Source organism: Tachysurus vachellii, chromosome 19 (genome assembly GCF_030014155.1).
Source record: "Tachysurus vachellii isolate PV-2020 chromosome 19, HZAU_Pvac_v1, whole genome shotgun sequence".
Classification (NCBI taxonomy): Eukaryota; Metazoa; Chordata; class Actinopteri; order Siluriformes; family Bagridae; genus Tachysurus; species Tachysurus vachellii.
Window position 1 is genome coordinate 13,584,144 of NC_083478.1, and position 20,368 is coordinate 13,604,511.

General features: G+C 38.5%; 1 protein-coding gene across 1 annotated transcript in view; it reads left to right on the plus strand.

Moving 5' to 3' along the window:
• Window positions 1-20,368, plus strand: part of plxnb1a (plexin b1a) — a 75,817-nt gene that overhangs the window by 23,156 nt on the left and 32,293 nt on the right. The window contains exons 2-9 of the mRNA XM_060894222.1: window positions 13,601-13,675; window positions 14,161-15,274; window positions 16,103-16,285; window positions 18,126-18,254; window positions 18,367-18,467; window positions 18,550-18,682; window positions 18,821-18,977; window positions 20,198-20,306. Of these exons, the coding sequence (XP_060750205.1) occupies window positions 14,183-15,274; window positions 16,103-16,285; window positions 18,126-18,254; window positions 18,367-18,467; window positions 18,550-18,682; window positions 18,821-18,977; window positions 20,198-20,306 (1,904 nt within the window). The 5' untranslated portion in view covers window positions 13,601-13,675; window positions 14,161-14,182. The remainder of the gene's footprint in view (window positions 1-13,600; window positions 13,676-14,160; window positions 15,275-16,102; window positions 16,286-18,125; window positions 18,255-18,366; window positions 18,468-18,549; window positions 18,683-18,820; window positions 18,978-20,197; window positions 20,307-20,368) is intronic.

Genomic DNA, 20,368 nt, shown 5'->3' on the forward strand with positions numbered 1-20,368 from the left:
GTGTGCAATATTCTTGGTATTTATATACAAAGTGCTCAAGAGAGATTCTTCAAAAATGCAATTTTTCATAATTTTTCACAAATTCCATAAATCAAAATGTACTGAGACAAAAAAAGTAGAGACAGATGAAATCTTGGTCAGTAAAATTGTAAAAAGGCTAATGTTGTATGGAAAGAACAGCTTAAAAGATAGACAGCGACTGTACGGCCTTTTTATTGTGGACACAGATGCTGTCTGTCTCGATTAGTTTATTTGGCTTCGTGCCAAGTAAAACACACAATGCGTTGTTTCAGGATTCCAACGGCTGAAGGAACGGTTTGTTTTAGTAATCTGAGTTAGTTTCCTGATGAATAACAGCAGGTCCTTCAGTTTCAATTCATTTTCAGATCATCAGGAAAAGGAGTAAATAAATCAGGGGGCCTGGTGCGCTTCACAGATGAGGACACGCCACTGGAAGCGATTACTTCAGCATGAATTCTCAACCAGTATTGGCAGCGGATCAAACAGCTCAGATAAGACAGACAGAGAGACAGGTCTTTTGTCTTCATAGGCTCATTAGACTTGCTGATGTATACAAAGTGTCGTTCAGTTTAGCTGAAGTTTGCGATCAAGTTCTTGTGTCTCGCCAAACATGTCAAGATCTCTTCAGGGTTTAAGAAAGAAAGCCATGGGTCATTGTTATGGTAAAGGAGAGCATTTTAATCGCTTGTGTTATTGAGGGTGTGACGATGGTGTGGAGTTTAGAATTGTTCAAGACAAGGCTCTCGAATCACTCTGCATCAAACAATATATTCAACACACTGAAAACTAAAGTCGACTATTCTGTATAAAATACCAGTTACATTGAGCGAGCATTAATAAACTCTTAAATTGAATCAAGCACACACTTTGTAAAGGCATCTTCTTCTGTATCTCTAAAACTTCACACATACAGTGACTCTCAGCAGCAAAGCAACCGGAGATATTTCTTTTCAATATGAGCTTGTGACCTCAACAGCGTCAGTTGGCAACTAGATCCGTGGACGCTGCAAAGTTAAGAAAAGTTTACCTTGATGTAAATATGGAGTGACTCGGTACAGTGACTACCAGTGAAGACACTAGAGCGCACATAAGCTGTAGCACAGAACACACACTACTTCGCTTTCATCTCATCTGATATGATGCAGATAAAAATTGATAAAGGTTATTACTGTGGTAACCAGTAGTAGAAATAGTACGGCGACTGGTAGCAGGAATGAACAAAGCTGAAGGACATGCAAAAGTGATGCTACTAATATGCAAGCTTAATAGCTGCCGCTAATAAGTCTCTCTCTCTCTCTCTCTCTCTCTCTCTCTCTCTCTGTCTCTCTCTCTCTCTCTCTCTCTCTCTCTCTCTCTCTCACTCTCTTTCAGATGATTCAATTCATAGCTGAATTAATCCAGCTTAAGAAAAATCACAATAGTGACTGGGAAGTTCCTAGCTGCAGCAGTGAGAGTCTACTCAGCGTAGTGGAGAACACAGGATTCAAAAAAGTTAGCTACGGAGAGTCATATTGCAAAAATCTGTTGAACTCCAAATTCAATCTCCAAGTTCAAGTCCAAAGGTTCTCTTGGTTGAGGGTCCGAATAACTTGCAAAAAGAAGCTCCTCGTTATTCTCTCTGTGTTTGGCTTTATGGAGCAAAAGTGCTTCCCTCAGAGAGTTCTTTGTTGTTGTTTCTACCTGCATAATGTTTTCTGACATCTCAGTCACAGGGTGAGTTTAAATCCCTGTGGTAAGACACTTAAGTCACTGAGTCATTACATCCAGCCATCGAGGAAATATCACAGTGGATGCTCCACAAAATACCAGAGTGTCACCGTTTCTATAGCACCAAGTAGAAGGAAAGTTGAGGTATATCAGTGGGGTGAGAACTAACTCTTCAACTGCGAAGGTCAGCATCAATCGGCGTTACCATTTCAGTTAGCGCAACTTTCCAGCCAAAGCTGTGACTTTAAGAGACACAAGTCTTTAAGAGAGAATGTTGAAACGAGGTCAAATTAAATAGACACCTGACTGTAGAAGTTGTTTATATTCGTAGCAGTTACTACGGATATTTCATTACTCCATTGACTGAATTGCAGATGTTCCACATCTGGAATTATATACCTAGAAATGTATCATATACACAGACACATGCTTTAAAAAGTGAATGTAAGATGCCAAGCACGCTTCAAATTTTCTGCTTTGCTGTCCTTTTTTATTTTGGTCTGCCATAGTTGTGTACGGCTGTGATTTATAGGCATACAGTGCAGGTAATTAGTCAGTGTAAGGAGGAGTAACTCTGTTAGCACTGTAGTAGAGGGGTGTAGTGGAGTGTTTGGCATATTGGCAGTGATCTAAGTAGTCTTTTCTGAAAGGAGCATGCCTCCATAGAGTCCCTCGGCTTTCTGGACCAAGGCATGTCGTCAAGACAACCAGAAGCCACAAAGAGCTTTCTCAGTCCCATTCAGAGGCACAAGAGAGAGGGGCCTTTGTGCAGGGCCGTGGCACTGTGGGTGGGTGTTAATGTATGCATCTTTATCTGCAAATGAGACGAATATGCATGTGAGCTTTTTTTGTTTCCAAGCATATTTTGTGTATCTAATTCTCGCAAAGATTTATCTTGTGGAGAGCTGTGCTACCTGCATGTAGAAAACGAGCCGGTTAACGAGACGAGTTTATTGACACGAATAGTCCATAACTCTTTTCGGGTGATTTTGACTTCAAAGCGTTCCTTTGACGCTCCATTCTGAAAGAAACTAACATGGACAAACTACAAATTGTTCAAGTCACGTGAACATTCTGTGTGCGCTTTCTTTATATGATGATGATTTCTGATCAGCCCTTTGGGTCACATAAGTAATACTGTCTGGTGCATGCAAAATTTATGTTTGGTCTGAGGTCCTGAAGCACACCCACTGACATGTTGTGTGAGAGACAGCATGACTGTAGGGCATTAGAGCAGGTGTGAGCTGCTTTCTGTCTGACTGTCCACTCATTATCAGAACACCTGGGACGGGTTTTAGTAACAAGTCTACACAAGACCAGAGACGTTATATGGGTTTGTAGCACGACTTAAAGGCGCCTCTTGCCAGAAAACAGCCAGAGGTCAAAAATAATGCACTTTTATAATGAGACTGTAGTCTGTGTTGATACTATTGTTTATACTGAGTATGAAGCCATGTTAACACCTTGAACTCTTTGCCATGGCAGCGTAACATCTTCAAAAGGTTTCCCAGCAGAACATTACTCAGAGCATCACACTGCCTCTGCCTTCTTACCATAGTGCATCCTGGTGCCATCTTTTCCCCAGGTAAGCAACACACATGCTCAAGATGCTCTGACTCATCTAGCCGTAACAATTTAATTGTAGTCAAAGTCAGTCAGATCCTTATGCTTGCCTGTATTTCCAGCTTCCAACACATTACCTTGAAGAACTGTCTGTTGCCACTGTAACAGATAACAGAATAATCAATGTTATTATCTTAAATTGATAGTGACTGTATGTTGTTTTACTGTAATGGCTGATCGGTGTAAATATATTTGCCGTTTATTCCGGCTTCAACTACATTATGACATGCTTGATCTGTGTCACCAGCACAGACACAGCATGTCCCTGATAATGCATGCAATTCACTTAATTATCTCACTTTATTGATGGACAGAAATAAACACTCTGGATCTGAATATTCCATTAGTTTATATGACAAGTTGCACAACTGAAATCTCACTGTGGGATCCTGTTTTATATTAAGAAATATTTTGACTAGGTTATTCACTCCCTGTGGTAAACCATCAGTCTGTACTCTGTACACAGCCAGAGCTGCAACATAGACCTTTTCTATGGTCGAGCAAAAAAATAGATGCTTCTAATCAACTATGCAAAATATTCTAAATATAATTTACAATGCAGGATAAAGGGTTTATGCCACGAATTTCACACCACCAAAAAAAAGCTTGCCTGAACACAACTGGCTCATAGATGGAACATGCATTATCACGAGAACATTCTAGTATGCTGAATTTGCTCCCAGGGTCATACCCATGGTTTCAATGTGTGTGGTCTGTGCTGCCACAGTGACTCATTCATCTGGGACTGGAGGTCTGTGGTCTGTTGCAACTGGGTACAGAGGGCTTCAAACGGTAACCATGGTCAGTTTGCCCTGATAGAGGCTATCAACAACACTGGCATGTTGAATGTGCTGCTGTGGCATACATAACAGTCACAGTAATACAATGACACACTGCTGTAGATTTGGCCAATTGAGCATCAATGCATCCAAACCAAAGTCTTTGCCCTGTACTGAAACCAGGCAATGGCTTATCTGTCTGTTCCCAACAAGACCTATTATCATAAATGTTTCAAGTGAACTGAATTACTGTTATTGATTTGAAAATCCATGGGTATAAGTTTCTTACAAGGAAGCCCGGGCATATACTGTCAGATTGTATCGGGCTTGTAGCGATGCAGGTCTCAGAGATGTATGTAGGTGTTGGTCATGCTCTCCAAACAAACAGCTCACTATCCTGCCATGAAATACACAAAAGGTTCAAGAATGTTAGCACAGAAATTATTTTAATGGAATATGGATTATAAAATTAGATTGCATCCTCAACACCAATGCAGCCACATAGCAACTCGAACAACAGGCCATGTGTCTTATTTAATAACATAATCTTGGAAAAACAGTAAGGAGTAGAAAAAAATTTCATTACCTCAACTACGATGTACAGTAAGAAAAACAAGTAGTGAAGCAAATGAAATAAAGTGCCAAAAAACTGAAAGGAAGTAGGACAGATCTTTATGGTACAATCATAAAACAGTGAGGTTTTTCAACATGAAACCTGAGCGGATATAACGGTATCAGATCAGGGACAGAGAGGAAAACAACCGAACTTGCTAGGTATTGTAGTTAGCATTAAAAAACTGCCATGTTCAAGCAGCCAAAGACATTCAGCAAAATTGTCATTTGTAAATGATCCCTAGGACTGGACACAGTGACACACAGTTATTTATGATTGTGAGTTGTACTGGTGATTCTTGGCAAGATCAGATTAACTGTAGTTTTTCTCTGTTTATAATGTTTTATCATATAAACAGTTAAAACAGAGCAGTAGCTTTGACTTATCTTGTGTCCATGTGTATGTGATGAGTGATACAATAATGAATTAAGCAGTCATTAATAAAGCTTGTCTTTACTTTTGAGACACTACTGAACACATAATTATGACACATTTATTAATAGTATAATCACTTTAAAGTCTATAAAAAGGTTTTAATCTGAGACTCTATTAAGGATGGAATTTTTGTTGCTATATAAAAATACAGATAATATTTTTATGGATAAAGTTTAGAACAACACTTGAGTGTAGAAGATTGTATTCCTGACATTAGAGCACATCAAATTAGCAAAAATAGTTTTTTATTAATTCAACAACTCAAATTGTTAAATTCTTGAAAAAATCCTATAGCATTATAAACTCATGACCGTCACAATACAGAAAGAAATATGATGTAAATAACATATATAATTATAATATAAATATGATGATATAGTAAACAAAAATAAAATGCAAGATAATAGTTCTGCTGGATCAAGTGCTATTCTGTAGTCTCTTTTATCTAATAATAATTAGATTACATAATAATAAGGGTGGAGGCCACATTATTAAACAAAGCTAATCTCTGCAGTGATTAATGGGATAACTAAAATCTAATTGGGATCTAAAATATTTTTACATCGTCTCATACTATTATATCATTGTATTAGCATTATTTAGTATTATTTACCACCAACAACAGATAGAAAATATCAGAAAAATGAAATTTGGAAATCTCATAAGTTAAAAAACACTTCTAACAAATAAAACACTTAAAAAACATTTTTAATGGTTAAATCAATGGTTAATTCACCCATGTGATTTGGAAGAACTTGAGAGAATTGATAGACTGAAAATAATTTAATAATTTATTCTTTTTAACTAATTTTTATTTGCCTGTCTTATAATAGAAATTCATTACATTGGTGAAAAAAAAACAGCATTAGTTCGATAGTCTAATTAACTTGTACTCACATCTGGGATCATTGAAGCATGACTTAACACTTCACTAAGTAACTGGCCAGAGACTGGTTGGAGTCCAATATAAAGAAACATGGAACATGGTGAATAATTGAAAGGCCCCCAAACCACTTGCCTTTGCCAAAACTCCCTGGATGCCTGGCCACTGCTTGTCTTTACAGCTTTGAGCATGGGCCCAGTGGTGAAGGGCTAAAATAGCTGGCAGGCTTAAGAAGCAGGTGTGCGTCTACTCTACATGCCATCTTATATTATTCAGCTGTCATTTGATGTTCAGACAGAAGAAAGCTTTCCTTTAAAAGAACATTGGACTGCCTACTGAACTACCTTTTAGCAATAAAGACCATGAAAGATCATAAGAGAAAGCAGATTCTTAGACATTTCTAAGCCTTTTTGATGTTAAAAAGGATAAGAATAGTGCAAAATGAATTTGGATTTAATTAGCATTCTTTTTGCCTTCCTACTTTACTTTTTCTAGGATATTACAGGATTTTGTACACTTTTTTACGTTTTTATTAAAGCACAATTCTACATAGCATGGTCAAGAGTTTCAGTTTATAATCAGTATGGGGGAAATGTGATCTCAGTGACTGAACATGGCATGGTATTTTATTTTAGATACATTATTGGTATCTTCTTGGATTTTAATTCAGAAGTGTGAAATACTGAGTGAGATCAGAAGAGAATGTGCATTCATGTTTGAGACGACAGGACAGCTTTGGCACCTCAGATTATCACTCTTTACAGATTTGGTAAGCAGAAATGTATCTCAGAATGAAGAGCATGAAAACACAGCAGGAGACCACATCAGGATCCACTCCTTTTAGCCAAGAACGGGAATCTGAGGCTCTCATGAGCACAGACTCACCAAACCTGTCAGGAATCTGCTTGGACATTCTCTGCCGGAACATTAGGGGGCGCTCAGGCAGCGTGTTGTCATGTGTTTCGCGTTTGGACTCACATGTTCCTAAATGCCTGTTAATTTTTATGTCTATCTATTTTCTCTGTGATGCATTTAGCTTCTCATAGTTCTTGTCTTTTTTTTGTTGGTTACATGTAACCTGTTTGTTTAACCGTGTCGTGTTTCTTGTTTTCATGGTTTTTCGTAGCAACAAATGGTTTTTCCTGACAAAACCTAGACAGCTGAACACCAGATTAGGCCTTGATTAGGCCTGTAGTACATATGAGGGATGTGAGGAAGAGTTTGATTTAAGCACTTACACAGGAGACAGATGTTTGCTTTGGGGAATGTTTAGCTGACATTTAACCTTTAATTAAAATAAAGCTCTTATATTTCAGTGCAAGTCTGATGATATAACAACGTAAGCCTAGACAAGGTTGAAACTAGAAAATCTCATTTAACAGAGGAAAAGTGCAAATACTCACAGAATAAATACTCCCAGTCTAATGTGTACTGTTTCTTTAGCAGTGATAAAAACTAATGACATATTCAGCAGCCCTGATGGTTTAATATAAAGAAATCCAGATACCTTCTTGGCAACATGGTGTGTAAATCTTAACTGTGTAGAAAAATACAATAGATTCAAGTGGTTCATTTCTGAAATTCAAAATGAACAGCAACCTGTCAGGTCTGTGATATTTTAGGGGTTGTTACATACACTGCTGTTCTGACTGCTGTTCTGACTGACAGCATTTAAGTAATGGGGATTTAATATTTACATATGATCCGTTATATAAATTAGTAACATACAGATTTGTAGTACAGATTTTTTTTCCTCTGGCACACAACTAAAAATACTACACTATATAGATAAATAACTTTGGACACCTGACAGTCATAACCATATACCTTCCCATTCCAAAATTGGCCCTCCCTTTGCTGGCTGTTCCCTTTCACATGCTTCTGGGAAGTGTGGCTGTTGGGATTTGTGATCATCCAGCTTCATGAGCATTAGTAAGCGGTCAGGGTTCAATGCAGGATACCGATTTATACTTGCAGCTATGGCAATTGGCAGATGTCCTTATCCAGAGCAACAGTTTTACAAATGAGCATTTGAGGGTTAAACTCCTTGCCCAGCTGCAGCAGCATGTTGGACCTGAGATACGATCTCGCCTCCTTCTGATCAGTAGTCCAACACCATTACCACTAGGCTACCACATCCCTCACATGGGGGGCATAAATATAACAAACAAACAAACAAACAAACAAATAAATAAATAAATACAATTAAATTTTAAAATTTATTTAAATATATTCACTTAAAATTTAAAATACTATATATCTTTCAGACAGATGAGGAAGACAGACCCAGATACAAATTAATAGGGTTTAATAAATAATACGACCTAAAACAGGAACACAGACGAAAACTAAACAGTACAAAGGATGAGGGTACACTGACGTTACATTGACAATATACTGACGATACACTGACGATGCACGGTTAAATAGCTATAATTAACAATAGGGAACAGGTGTGTAGAGACGGGGAGGAGTAAACAAAGGTGGGGCAGACACGTGACACAGAACGTACACAAATGCACATGGCCAAAGGTCCGGGCTGAGTCCTGACAATATCTATCCCTTGAGCACATATTAAAATAACATGCTAATAAAAATGTTGTACACTTCATGCATTCAGCACTCACAGCTTTGCTGATGTAGCAGAAGAGAGGCAGAGCTACCAGATGGTGACACTGGATAAGAAAAAAATTCAAGATACCCCACAACACACTGTGTGATTTTTGCTTCAACATTTAAAATTCCATTGTGTCACGTTTACAGCATTTGGCATTTGCCCTTATCCAGAGTGACTTACAGAAGTGCTTCTTCCTACTGCAGTCTACCATCAACTCCCTGGACTTGGACACGCTTTTGTAAGGATACACTAGTGTGTAGAGTACATAGTGCATAGAGTGTAGTATGACATTTGGGACACAGCAAAAGACTTCACTAGATTTCATTAAATGATAAATGTCCAACATGGTGTAAGGATTTGTAGTGAGCATTCAGCAGTTGCTGAGGTTTCCTGAAATTGGCACTGATGCTGTCTTGTTACATTATATACCAAGTGTTAATATTTATGATTCCCAAACTTGTGGTTCAGCTCTTTGTTCTTTGGGGTGATATGCCATGGTTCTTTTACTTTGTGAGTTCAATAATGAGTTCAATATTTAACATGTAACAAGAACATCTAAGAATTTGTTGAAGCAGGGGGGAAAATGTAGATTAATGTAGAAAAATTGTAAGAGTATTTTGCTTGCAGATCATGTAATTTTAGACATTCTCTTCCAAAAAATAAAAAAAATCACTTGAAAGAGGTAGAAAGGGGCTGTACAACAGCAGTACAGTTCATCCAGCAGTGCATGGTCCCTTTTAGTGTCTAAACTTTGGGGTGATGGATGACCTATTTATAGTGCTAAAGCACTTGTTGTCATGGGAACTCTATTTATGAGGGCTTGGGTACTTTTTGGAGATGCTTGGAAAAGCCTGAGAACTTAGAGATAAGTCAAGCTTGATATCAATTAGGCATGCTAGACCCTCAACAGCTCGGTTTAATTCCTGCATCTGTTATTTTTGTCATTACCGAAGGCGTATTGCTGTCATTATAACGGTTTCTAGACTAATAAGAATATTAAATAGTCACTGATCATTAGCTGCACATCATTCTGAATGTAATGGAATTGATGGTTATTCAACAAAAATGGACCACTACAGGTGTGAAATCTTCAAACTCATAGATTATGAAGTAAAGTAGGTTTTATTGTCATTATTCTATGTAGTTTGTATACATTAGAAAAAAATGTCACTGTGAAGGGAATTTATGTACTTCTTGCTGTGTGGCTTTGTACATATACACTATATGGCCAAAATCTCAAAAATCAGAGATCACATGATTATAACATCCATATGTGGTTGTTGGTGTCCACAAACATATGGTCATATATTGTATATATGAGTAAAGATGTAGTGCGTACAGTATGTATTCATAAGCATAAACAAAGATATGCTGAAAAAGTATGGACACTGTCACATCACCACCATCTTTGCACTCCAATTCCCCTGCTCTCCATATTTCTGATGTTCAATGTGCAACTTCATAACCACTGTTCATTGATGAAGCGTGTGCAAAAAATGCAGTCCAAAGCCATCTTTCATAGTTTCTATGTGGTCCCTTCTACAGCAATCCCATGTATCTACCAAACGACCTTATTGTTTAGGAACATTTTACACAAGTAGTAAACACGGTCTTTGGAAAAATACTTCCAAAAGTTCTCACTATCAAATTTATTGAACAGTGTTCAAATAGAAGAGGTTATAGTGCCATAGCAAAAAAAGCAAAACCTTAAGCACAACCATGCTTTTTAGTACAATTGATAACCAATATGGTGGCCGATATGGTGGTTTGATAAATTAAAGGAACCACAGCTGATTGTCTCTCAGCATGAATGCCATGCAAGGATGTCAGGTGCCTCAGTGAGAACAGATTGCAGAACAAAATGCAGGGATAGAAGAAAGACAGGGGTTATTAATAAAAGCACAAAGCCAACAGACACAAGAAAACACTAGGGAAAAAACTAAGCAACTAAAATACAAATCAAGATACAAGAAAAGCCAAACACACACACAAAACAACAGGTATAAATAGAGGGGGGGGTCACAAGAAAAGAGTTGCAGGATGACGGAAAAGCAGCAGAAACAACAGTTACACAGAGAGCAAACAGTAATAGAGTGCACTGCAATGATCTCCATTCCTACAATGATCTCACACAAAACTCTTCTGCTAAAAAGAAGCATGACAAAAACCCAGCTGGAACAATAAACTCCGTTCAGCTGAAAGAAAAATAGATCTCTGACTGTAATTCAGCTTGTTGTGTTTGGACAGAGAAGGATTTGTGCATATGATCCCGAGTACACCGTACCCGCATTGAACTGGAGGCTGGAGCTGGAACTACTTCTTTGCCCTCAGTACTGTGGCCTTACACGTCTCTGAAGAAGACATGTACGGAACAGAGCTATACATCGGGAAATAATAGTTTCAAAACAACACCATCAGCCATACAGACAAAATACCGTGAGAATGTCTTCCATGTACTGTGGATACACAAAAATTAACTGGGTTAATGTTTCTCAATTCAGTCACATGGAACCCATGTACACATTTAAATTGAGTCAATTCAGATAGCTTTTTTAAGTGTATAACAGTACTAATTTTGAACATTTGTGGAGTCTTTTTGTTCAGAATTGGACCAAAAAAAAACAGAAAAGTAGCCCAAAAACATTGTGTGTGTGAATTTGAAGAACAAAAACAAAAAAATGTCTGAAAGATCAAGTATTCTTTTCCCTGTAGAGGTTTTATATATTAAATTCAATTGATTGACCATGTAAATCTAGGTAATCTCTCTCATACTTTCTTTCTCTTTGCCATATTTTTCCTCTCTCTCTCTCTCTCTCACTCTCTCTCTCTCTCTCTGCACTTTTGCTGTCTATGCAACTCTGGTCCTTGGTCTTGTGCTATTGTTGTATCTGACCGTATTTTTTAGCTGCAAGCAGTAAAGCAGCTGCCAGATTACAAACGCATTAAAACAGTGTCTATCTGCAATAACTAGCAATTTCAAGACAAACAAGCTCCATTCCATCTCATAATAGCATTAAATTGATATCTTAAAAGACTTTTTCACAGCGTGAAGCCCGTCTCAGCACCCTTTCACATGGTGAATGGCCACATTGTCCGTTGGGAATAATAAATAGGCTTCTTAATCACCCAGAGTGGCAACTCCTCATGTTCATTGTCATGCCCAATGAGATGTGACACTCTATCGGGGCTATAAAATGTAGAGTCAGTACCAAGCCTTCAACAACTGACATTAGTGTCTGTCGCTCCTCACTGTGACTCTGGCCTCCCATGCAATCGTGCCTTTTACTCTACACTAGAAAATTGTACCGAAGCATCCGGACCCTCAGAACCAGACTGTGTAACATTTTTTTTTCCACCAAGCCATCAGGCTTCTCAGCGCCCAGAACTGAACTGCACCAAACTGGCATGTACACATGACAAACACACTCATTCAATATAAATCTATGTTTACAACATCACTCATACAAACACTCATAAAATACTGTTTATGCACAGAGACATTAATGCTGTTTTACACAAAAAGTCAATGCTGTTATAGAAAGTATAAATCTGTGTACAGCCCTCTGATTGTTTACTAATCTCTATTTACACAATGGCAATACAATCTGTGCTCTGGTTGGTGCTATATTTTAAGTATCTGTGCTGTAGCATATTGTATTGTTTGCACTGTCTGTCTTGCACTGGATTGCACATTATGCACTTTACTTTTTAGTCCTTGTTTTTTGTTTAATCTTTAATTTAAATAATATCTGTGTTACCTTATGTAGAAAACTGTTGTTTTATATAGCACTATGGTCCTGGAGAAAATTTGTTTTATTTCACTATGTACTGCAACAGCTACTATATATATGGTTGAAATGACAATAAAAGCTTTTAGACTTGACTTGACAACGCTTTGCTTATAGCCTATAGTCACTGACCCCGCAGGTAGGGCATCCTTATATCCGTTTCTTAATCTCTAATTTCCTACTTCTTGTTATTGTGTGAATGATTGAAAATGGTATCTGTTTTGGTGTAACCACTGGACACACCTGTGGTTTTATAATGTTAGCATGCATCAGAGAAAGATTTCATTAAATGATTAATGAAACAAACAAGAGCTCACCATTAAGGGGCCACATAAAAAAACTGCTAACTGAAAGCTGTCCTGCAAACTGGGAAGCATACCATGGTACCAAACCGAGACTACCTATAGTAAATGGTGTGAGTTTATTTCTACTGGAATTGTGCAAATGTTTCCATGAATGTGAATAAAACTTGGCATTTAGAAAAGTAACGTGCAAATGTCTTCCCCAATGACAACGCCATTCATTTACATAACACCTATCATGTACCAGGAGTGACAGCGGAATGTTGTAAGTCAAGGTACCATGCTGCACGTAATAGAACCAAAATCATTTAAAAAATTAAGAAATACAGATAGCCACATTAAGCTATCCATGATGAACGCTTCAGAGCTCAAAAGAATCAAGTGCTGGGGCACTAGAAACAATTGCACTAACAAAATAGAAGAGTCAAGAGTGTGAGTGTGAGAGAATGAGCAGGATGCAGCTCTGTGTGTGTGTGTGTGTGTGTGTGTGTGTGTGTGTGTGTGTGTGTGTGTGTGTGTGTGTGTGTGTGTGTGTGTGTGTGTGTGTGTGTGCGTGTGTGTGTGTAAACAGACGATATCTTTAAGTGTAGGTATACTGAACAAAGTTCATGTGTTGAGAGATGAGATGTGTAGATGTAGAAGTAAAAATAGGAACTGTCCAAGAAAGAACCTCATCGGTTGAATAAATGATGGAGTTCATTAAGCTACATTTCATTACATCTAATTGATGAAAAGCAATAAAGCACTGCATGACTGCATTTCTGTTATTGGCAGTAATGTTAATGTGTCTACTTTAACAACATTTTAACAAACACTTTTTGTTCTCATATAGGACCCATGAACATGTTCGATGCTACAGGATAACCAAGTGGACACAAGCCACCCCAACATATTGTTTCTGCCAATGGTATGAATGTTTAAATGTAAATATATTGCAAGAAATAAATATTTTATGCATGCAAAGTCCCATCAGTGGACAATGGAATTTTTTATTTCTTTTATCCGAAACTTGCTCTGTTTCTTAATATGGCTTTTTTTTTTTGTGACGTAAAAAAATTATTTCTTTTTTTTTTAATAATTAATTAGGCATAAAATTAATTTGATTGTGGTGTGGCACTTCAGTTAATTGGTGTGGTGATGTGTGGTGAAGCTGAGGTTTTAAATTTTACATGTAGCATTACAAAATCAAATCAGTAAGAGGTTAGTTGTATGCTGCTGGTGCAGACATATAGTCCAATCCATGTGTTCAACATTATATTAGAAATCTAACTGTACATTAATTATCTATTACACATTAGGGCTCCTAACATATTCTGTAGAGAAGTACCAAAACAAATGTAAGTGCTACTACTAGTGATTCTTTTCTTGTTCTTCTTGTGTTTTTGTGTTTAGTGTATTTGCAGTGCATTGTGGGATGGCGCTCATCTCCACCCTGCTTTCTGCCCTCATTCTGGGCATTTTTGAAAACCCACTGGTATTTAGCGACTATCCGAGCTTCTCATCCAATGACACTGTGTTCCAGCACCTGGCCCTGCACCCTGACCCTGCCGTGGGCACGGTGTACATCGGTGCACAAGATCGCCTTTACCAGCTGTCTGGACTGGACCACTTGCGGCTAGAGGTGGAAGAGACGACAGGTCCTATTAGAGACAGTAAGGATTGTCTTCCGCCTGTAACTACCAACAATTGCCCATATGCCCGCTTAGTGAATAACCACAACAAACTACTGCTAGTGGAGCCCTATTCCCTCCAGCTCATTACATGTGGCAGCGTTCACCAGGGCACATGCCAGAAGCGGAGCCTTGCTAATGTTAGCACTGTTTTGTTCTCTGCTGAAAGACCAATGGACACTCAGTATGTGGCTGCCAACGACCCCGCCGTCTCCACCATCGGTCTTGTGGCAAGTCCGAGAGATGGTGCGCCACCCTTGCTGTATGTAGGAAGGGGCTACGTGAAAAGGGGTAGCCTTCCACCAATCTCCACCCGCCATATTTCTACAGAGCCCATCTTTTCCTATGAGGAAATGGCTAAACTGGGAGTAGCCGGCCGCCTGTCCGAGTACGACCACAATTTTATATTAACTTTTGCAAGACGCAACTACGTCTATTTCTTATTTTTCAGACGCAACCTCAAATCCACTTCTCGAGAATACAGAACATACATCGCCCGGATGTGCCTGGATGATCATGCGTACTATTCTTACATCGAAGTTCCGCTTGCCTGCCGCTCTCGCTCGACAGGGAAAAACTACAACCTTCTCCAGGGAGCACAGGTGGGTGGAAAGGTGGATGACAGGCAGGCCCTAGTAGCGGTGTTTTCCACATCATTGAATGGTGCCAGCAAGCCGAGCGAGGAATCAGCGCTTTGCGTTTACAGTATGGATGAAGTTGACCGCTGGATCGATGGCACCCGAGACCTGTGCTACACACAAGATGGCCAGAGAGAAGGCCTCAGGGTGGCATATATAGAGTATGAAGTCAAATCCAGCTGTGCCAACTTACCCAAGGTGAGAACATTTATTAAATAACATTTTCTAAACATGAGTAGTTAGTGACTTACTTCCTTTTGTTATGTCAGTATTTACAAAGGGAGAGTTGTGTATTCAGAGTCTACTCACGCTTGACCCACGTGAATTAATGAGGGCTTCGGCTGAAAGCATGTTACAAGACATGCCTTGGCCCAAATCTTTGAAAAACCTGTGGTAATTTTGTAAAAATACAAACTCCACTCCACTTTTGAGTTAATTTTAGTAATCACAATATCCCAGAGGGACTGTTTATTAGTCATTATCACACTAATCACTGCAGCTTATGCTGGACTATAGTTTTTAATTGAGTGTCATACTTTAAGCTTGAAAATGTAAGGAATTTATAAAATACAAAATCTAGATCTTGGAAGTCTGTTTTATCATGATTACTATTCACTATTGTGATCTACACTGTTTTACATTTTACAAATGAAATGACCTGAACGGACAAAATAGAGGCAGAACGGTACAAGAAACAGATTTACTGGCAATTTTTCAAATAATTTCATAATTTAGTTCCAGATAAAATATCAGGACACATAGCTGGACATACAACATAATAGTGTATCTAATCTTGGTCTTTGATTGGTAGATTTGGTTCAGATGTTAAACGGTCTTAGTTATTAAATTTATTTTATCTGATCTTTGCTCACTTATTTGAGTTAAGGGGATGTTATGGAAAAAAGCTTGGATATGTCATGTAAAAGATTAAGGTGAAGATGAAATCCAGCATTAAATACTGCAGTAAACAGAATGTTTGAATGAACAGCCATTAAACTGAAGGTTTGGCTGTATTATGACTTCCAGGACACCCTCAGTACCTATCCTTGTGGCTCAGATCACACCCCAAGTCCAATGGCCAGCCTGGAGCCAGTGGAAGCTGAAGCAGTTCTGGAGAGTCTTTCTGCTCGTCTCACTGCTGTGGCTGTCAGTATGAGAGATGGACACACCATTGCTTTCCTGGGAGATTCCAAAGGAAGTTTACACAAGGTAATTAATATGGAGTAGGTTTAATAATTTAACCTGTTAGTGATCAATTTACAAATTACGATTTACGAGTTGATCTTGTAGATCAAACTCACATAATAAAATGTAATCCTAGTAATATATGTACACACAATACAGTTTATTTTTATTTCAAATAAATCCCAATCAACGATCTTTATCATTGATTAATGATCTGTATGCAAGTCATAAGAGAAATAATGAATTGCAGATATCAAATATAATGGGATAACTGGGAGGTTTTAGCTCAGAAAACTAAATGAACAACTGGTTCTTTTCTCACTCATCATTTGTTATCAATGGTCAATATCATTTTATTAGAGAATCCAATTTAGAATTGTGAAGAGAAAAGGACGGATGGAAAGGTCCTGAAGCTCTAAAAAATATGTTCACACTGCGGCTTTATCGCTGCAAGTCAGTAGTCTCTGTACTATAAAATCGCAAGTAAGTGTTCCTTATACTGTTTGCCATAGTAATAATGTTAATCAGTGGGTGGTACAACTAACATTCCACTTGACAACAAATCAGCTATTTTGCTGCTAAACTGACATAACATTGTGGAATGAAATTTGTATTTCACAAATGTGTATATGCATCATATGATACGAGATGTGCCATGGATCACATGCTCTGTGCCATGGATCACATGCTTCTCTACTGTCTTCACTCCTATTGGTTGTCCTCTTGTCCTATTGGTAGTCGTTGCACAAAGTCGCTCCGTATTTACATAAAGTTATTCTTCTCTCAACTTTGTCATGCCAACATCTAGACTCTAACGGTGGCTGTCACTCACTGTGGTCAGTGAAAATGAATGCGCTCCATTTGCTTTGTCACTCGAGTCTCTGTTTGTGTGAACATAGCATAAGAAAGAGTTGTACTGAGTTACAGGACACACTTCTGCTGTTACAGAGATTTTGTCTATATAATGATCTGCAAAATAAGAAGCATGATGAACTGGTTGTGCAGAGTATACAGATGAAGCGGTGAGAGAGCTAGACAGACTAAAGGACTTAAGTGCTGCTGCATCACTCTTTTTATGTAAGAAACAGAGCCAAAATAACCATTTTACCAGACCATGTTGCTAAAAGTAGTTGCAACACAAAAACCTGAATTTCATTACAAAATAAATATTGGAACTGGAAATCACATCATTAATTATGATTAAAGATTTAGCAAGTTGTCTGGAGTGGGGTTTCACTTTTACTACAAGAGGTACATACTGTAGACACACAACGATGACACACATAGACTACTTCATGCATCTTGCAAGAGGCTTCAAATCTTGCAAAACACACCCACAATCTTAGTCAGCCTTACAGAGATCTGTACCGTAAGTCTGTATGATTTTTCCCACAGCCTACAGTAACTGGCAGTTAGTCAATTCTAATTCGGTTAAAGCTGCCTAACTTGAGTATGCAAGTGCCGGTATAGAACGAGGTGCCTGACACTCTTAGCGATGTCACCTGCTTTGCTGATGGGGTTCTCAGGCCAGTAATCTGATTATCTGAAATCCACTCCACTTCTTTATATGATTCAAGAGGCATTAAGGACCTTTCACGGATGTATCCTGTTGCTGTTCTCCTTACAGTTTCTCCTGACTCCTTGGCTAAGGATAATGCCCAGAAAGTTGTTTATAGGTTTGGAGATATAGTTATACAAGATTCTAAATGTAACCTTTTAATTGTGTACTGTTTATCAGTTTGGATATTGTGCTATGGGATTGACAGTATATTAATATCTGGTCAGCTGCTTGTACTGATTGTAGTGCTACAGTATGTACTGCTCTTTTTTTGTGCACAAATTAGCTATGATGTGTCATCGCTAGGTTTTTCTGGGCAGCTCCGGAGAAGTGAAGAGATACTCCAGTCTTCCAATACAGCCAGGTTCAGCTATTAACAGAGACCTGCAGCTTGACTCCTCCCAGAGACACCTCTACATTATGACCAGCAATACTGTAAGTCATTATCCCAAATAGCGCACTAAAATGGTATGAATAGTTTTTAAAATGTGAAAAAAGCATGACATGTTACTTAAGCACTGTGTTCGGGCTGTTTTAACGTGTGCAGTTAGAGAAAAGGCCTGTGGCAGAGTGTGAGAAGCATGTAACCTGCCAGTCCTGTCTTGAAGCTCAAGATCCTTATTGTGGCTGGTGTGTCCTGGAGGGCAAGTGAGTATCAAGCCAAAACCGAATATTAGTTTTCATGTACGTTAATTTGAAGAAACGAGATTCTTTCTTTGTTTTCTCTTAGGTGTGGTAGGCATTTTGACTGTAGTCGTGGCTCCCGTGTAGGCCATTGGCTTTGGAGTTTTGACATGGGGCAAAAGTGTGTAACAGTGGAGTCTCTGACTCAGTCCAACATCAGCCTTGGAGAAGAAAAAAATGTATGCATTTGTGCAAACGAAACATCATTTCTCTGATTCACTGTATGCTAACATTAATATCTTAAACATATCCTGGATTTTTATCATATTAATAAAATGACAAACAAAAATAAGAGTGCACTCTTTCTGTCTCTGTAGGTGGCACTTGATATACCAGGCTTGCCAAGTCTTTCTGAGGGAGAAGCATACTCATGTTTCTTTCATGAGACAGAAAGTGCTGTGATTGTTCAGGAAACCACAGTCACATGCTTCACTCCTCCTGCCCACAAGGTGCCTCCTATACCTCGTGGACAGGGTAGGACACTGGTTCTGGTTTGCTATGTTCAGCAGTATCAGTTTGGTCTAATGTAGAAAGTTACCTGCTGCAGAGTTATAGATCATGCATAGATCAACATTTCTATTTACATTCACTATTTCATGTTCAAAATAGTGAATATATTCAAATTGTATTCTTTTTTAGTCAATCCCTTATAGTGCATTTGCTACATGATGCACTATACATTTGTATGGCCAAAGGTTTGTGGACAACTAACTCATACACGCTTGTTCACCTTCCCATTTCAGATTTAAAGCTGTTTTAATAATGTCCACTTTGGGGGGAATTCATAATGTGGCCACAAGAGCATTAGTGAGGTCAAGCAGTAATACTGGGTGAGCAGGTCCTCTGTGCAATTGGTGTTCAGTGGGGTTGAGGTCAGAGTTCTGTGCAGACTGTTTTTGTTCTGAGTTCTTTGTTTAAGGCCTTAGCAACCAGAGACTTAATTTTGTGCATTGTCCTTCTGCATTTGTGGGTTTTCCCCAAACTTCACAAAGTTGCAAGAACAACTGTAAAAGATGTCTTTATATGCTGCAGCATTAGACTTTCAAAGTAGGTAAACTAGGGGAAAACTTTCTCAGGCCATTTTGAGACCCGGTACCGTGAGTACCTGTACTCGGATTACTTATTAAAGGTGTTAGCAACAAACTTCAGACCAGGGTCACATACAGTACACCAAAATTGGATATGTCGGATATGGTCTGAAGTTTGTTGTTCTTACTTTTCTAAGCGATTGAGTTCACAGCACTGGGTCTCAAACTGGCCTTTTTTGCTATAGACACCCATTATAAACTTGGCCAGATTTTTCAATAGTTTTAAATTGTTTAGTTTAAAGTTTTAAATTGGTGTACCGACTGGCCTTTCGGTTTTCATGCAGCCCCGCCCCAAGTATAAATAATCCAAAAACTTTCCACAACATTGACAAGTGATATATCAAAACACTCAGCAAAATGAGGTGAATTGCGTCACGGGTATTCTGGTGACATCACATGCTCGTATCCACTCGCTTCCAAAAGTGTAGGCATCCTAGCATACCAGCCTTTGGGAATACTTGCTCCAAAAAGTCATGACAAACTTTAAAAATCTAGTTAATAGTATGAGCTTCAAGCCACAAGAAAGCTTTTTTGTCTTTATTTGTAACTAGATCAAGTTGTTTAGATTGATCTAAAGATTTACTAGTTACTTGTCTTTCCTGACAGATTCTGTGTCAGTCGCTCTGTCTCTGCGCTTCCTGAATGTGACTGTGGCGGTTCAGGACTTCACATTTTATGACTGTTCTCTTGTGCAGCAACTCTCAGACACCATGCCGTAAGTTCCTCAAGCCTCATCTTATTACAAATAAACAAAGATTCTAACATTTGGTGCAATCA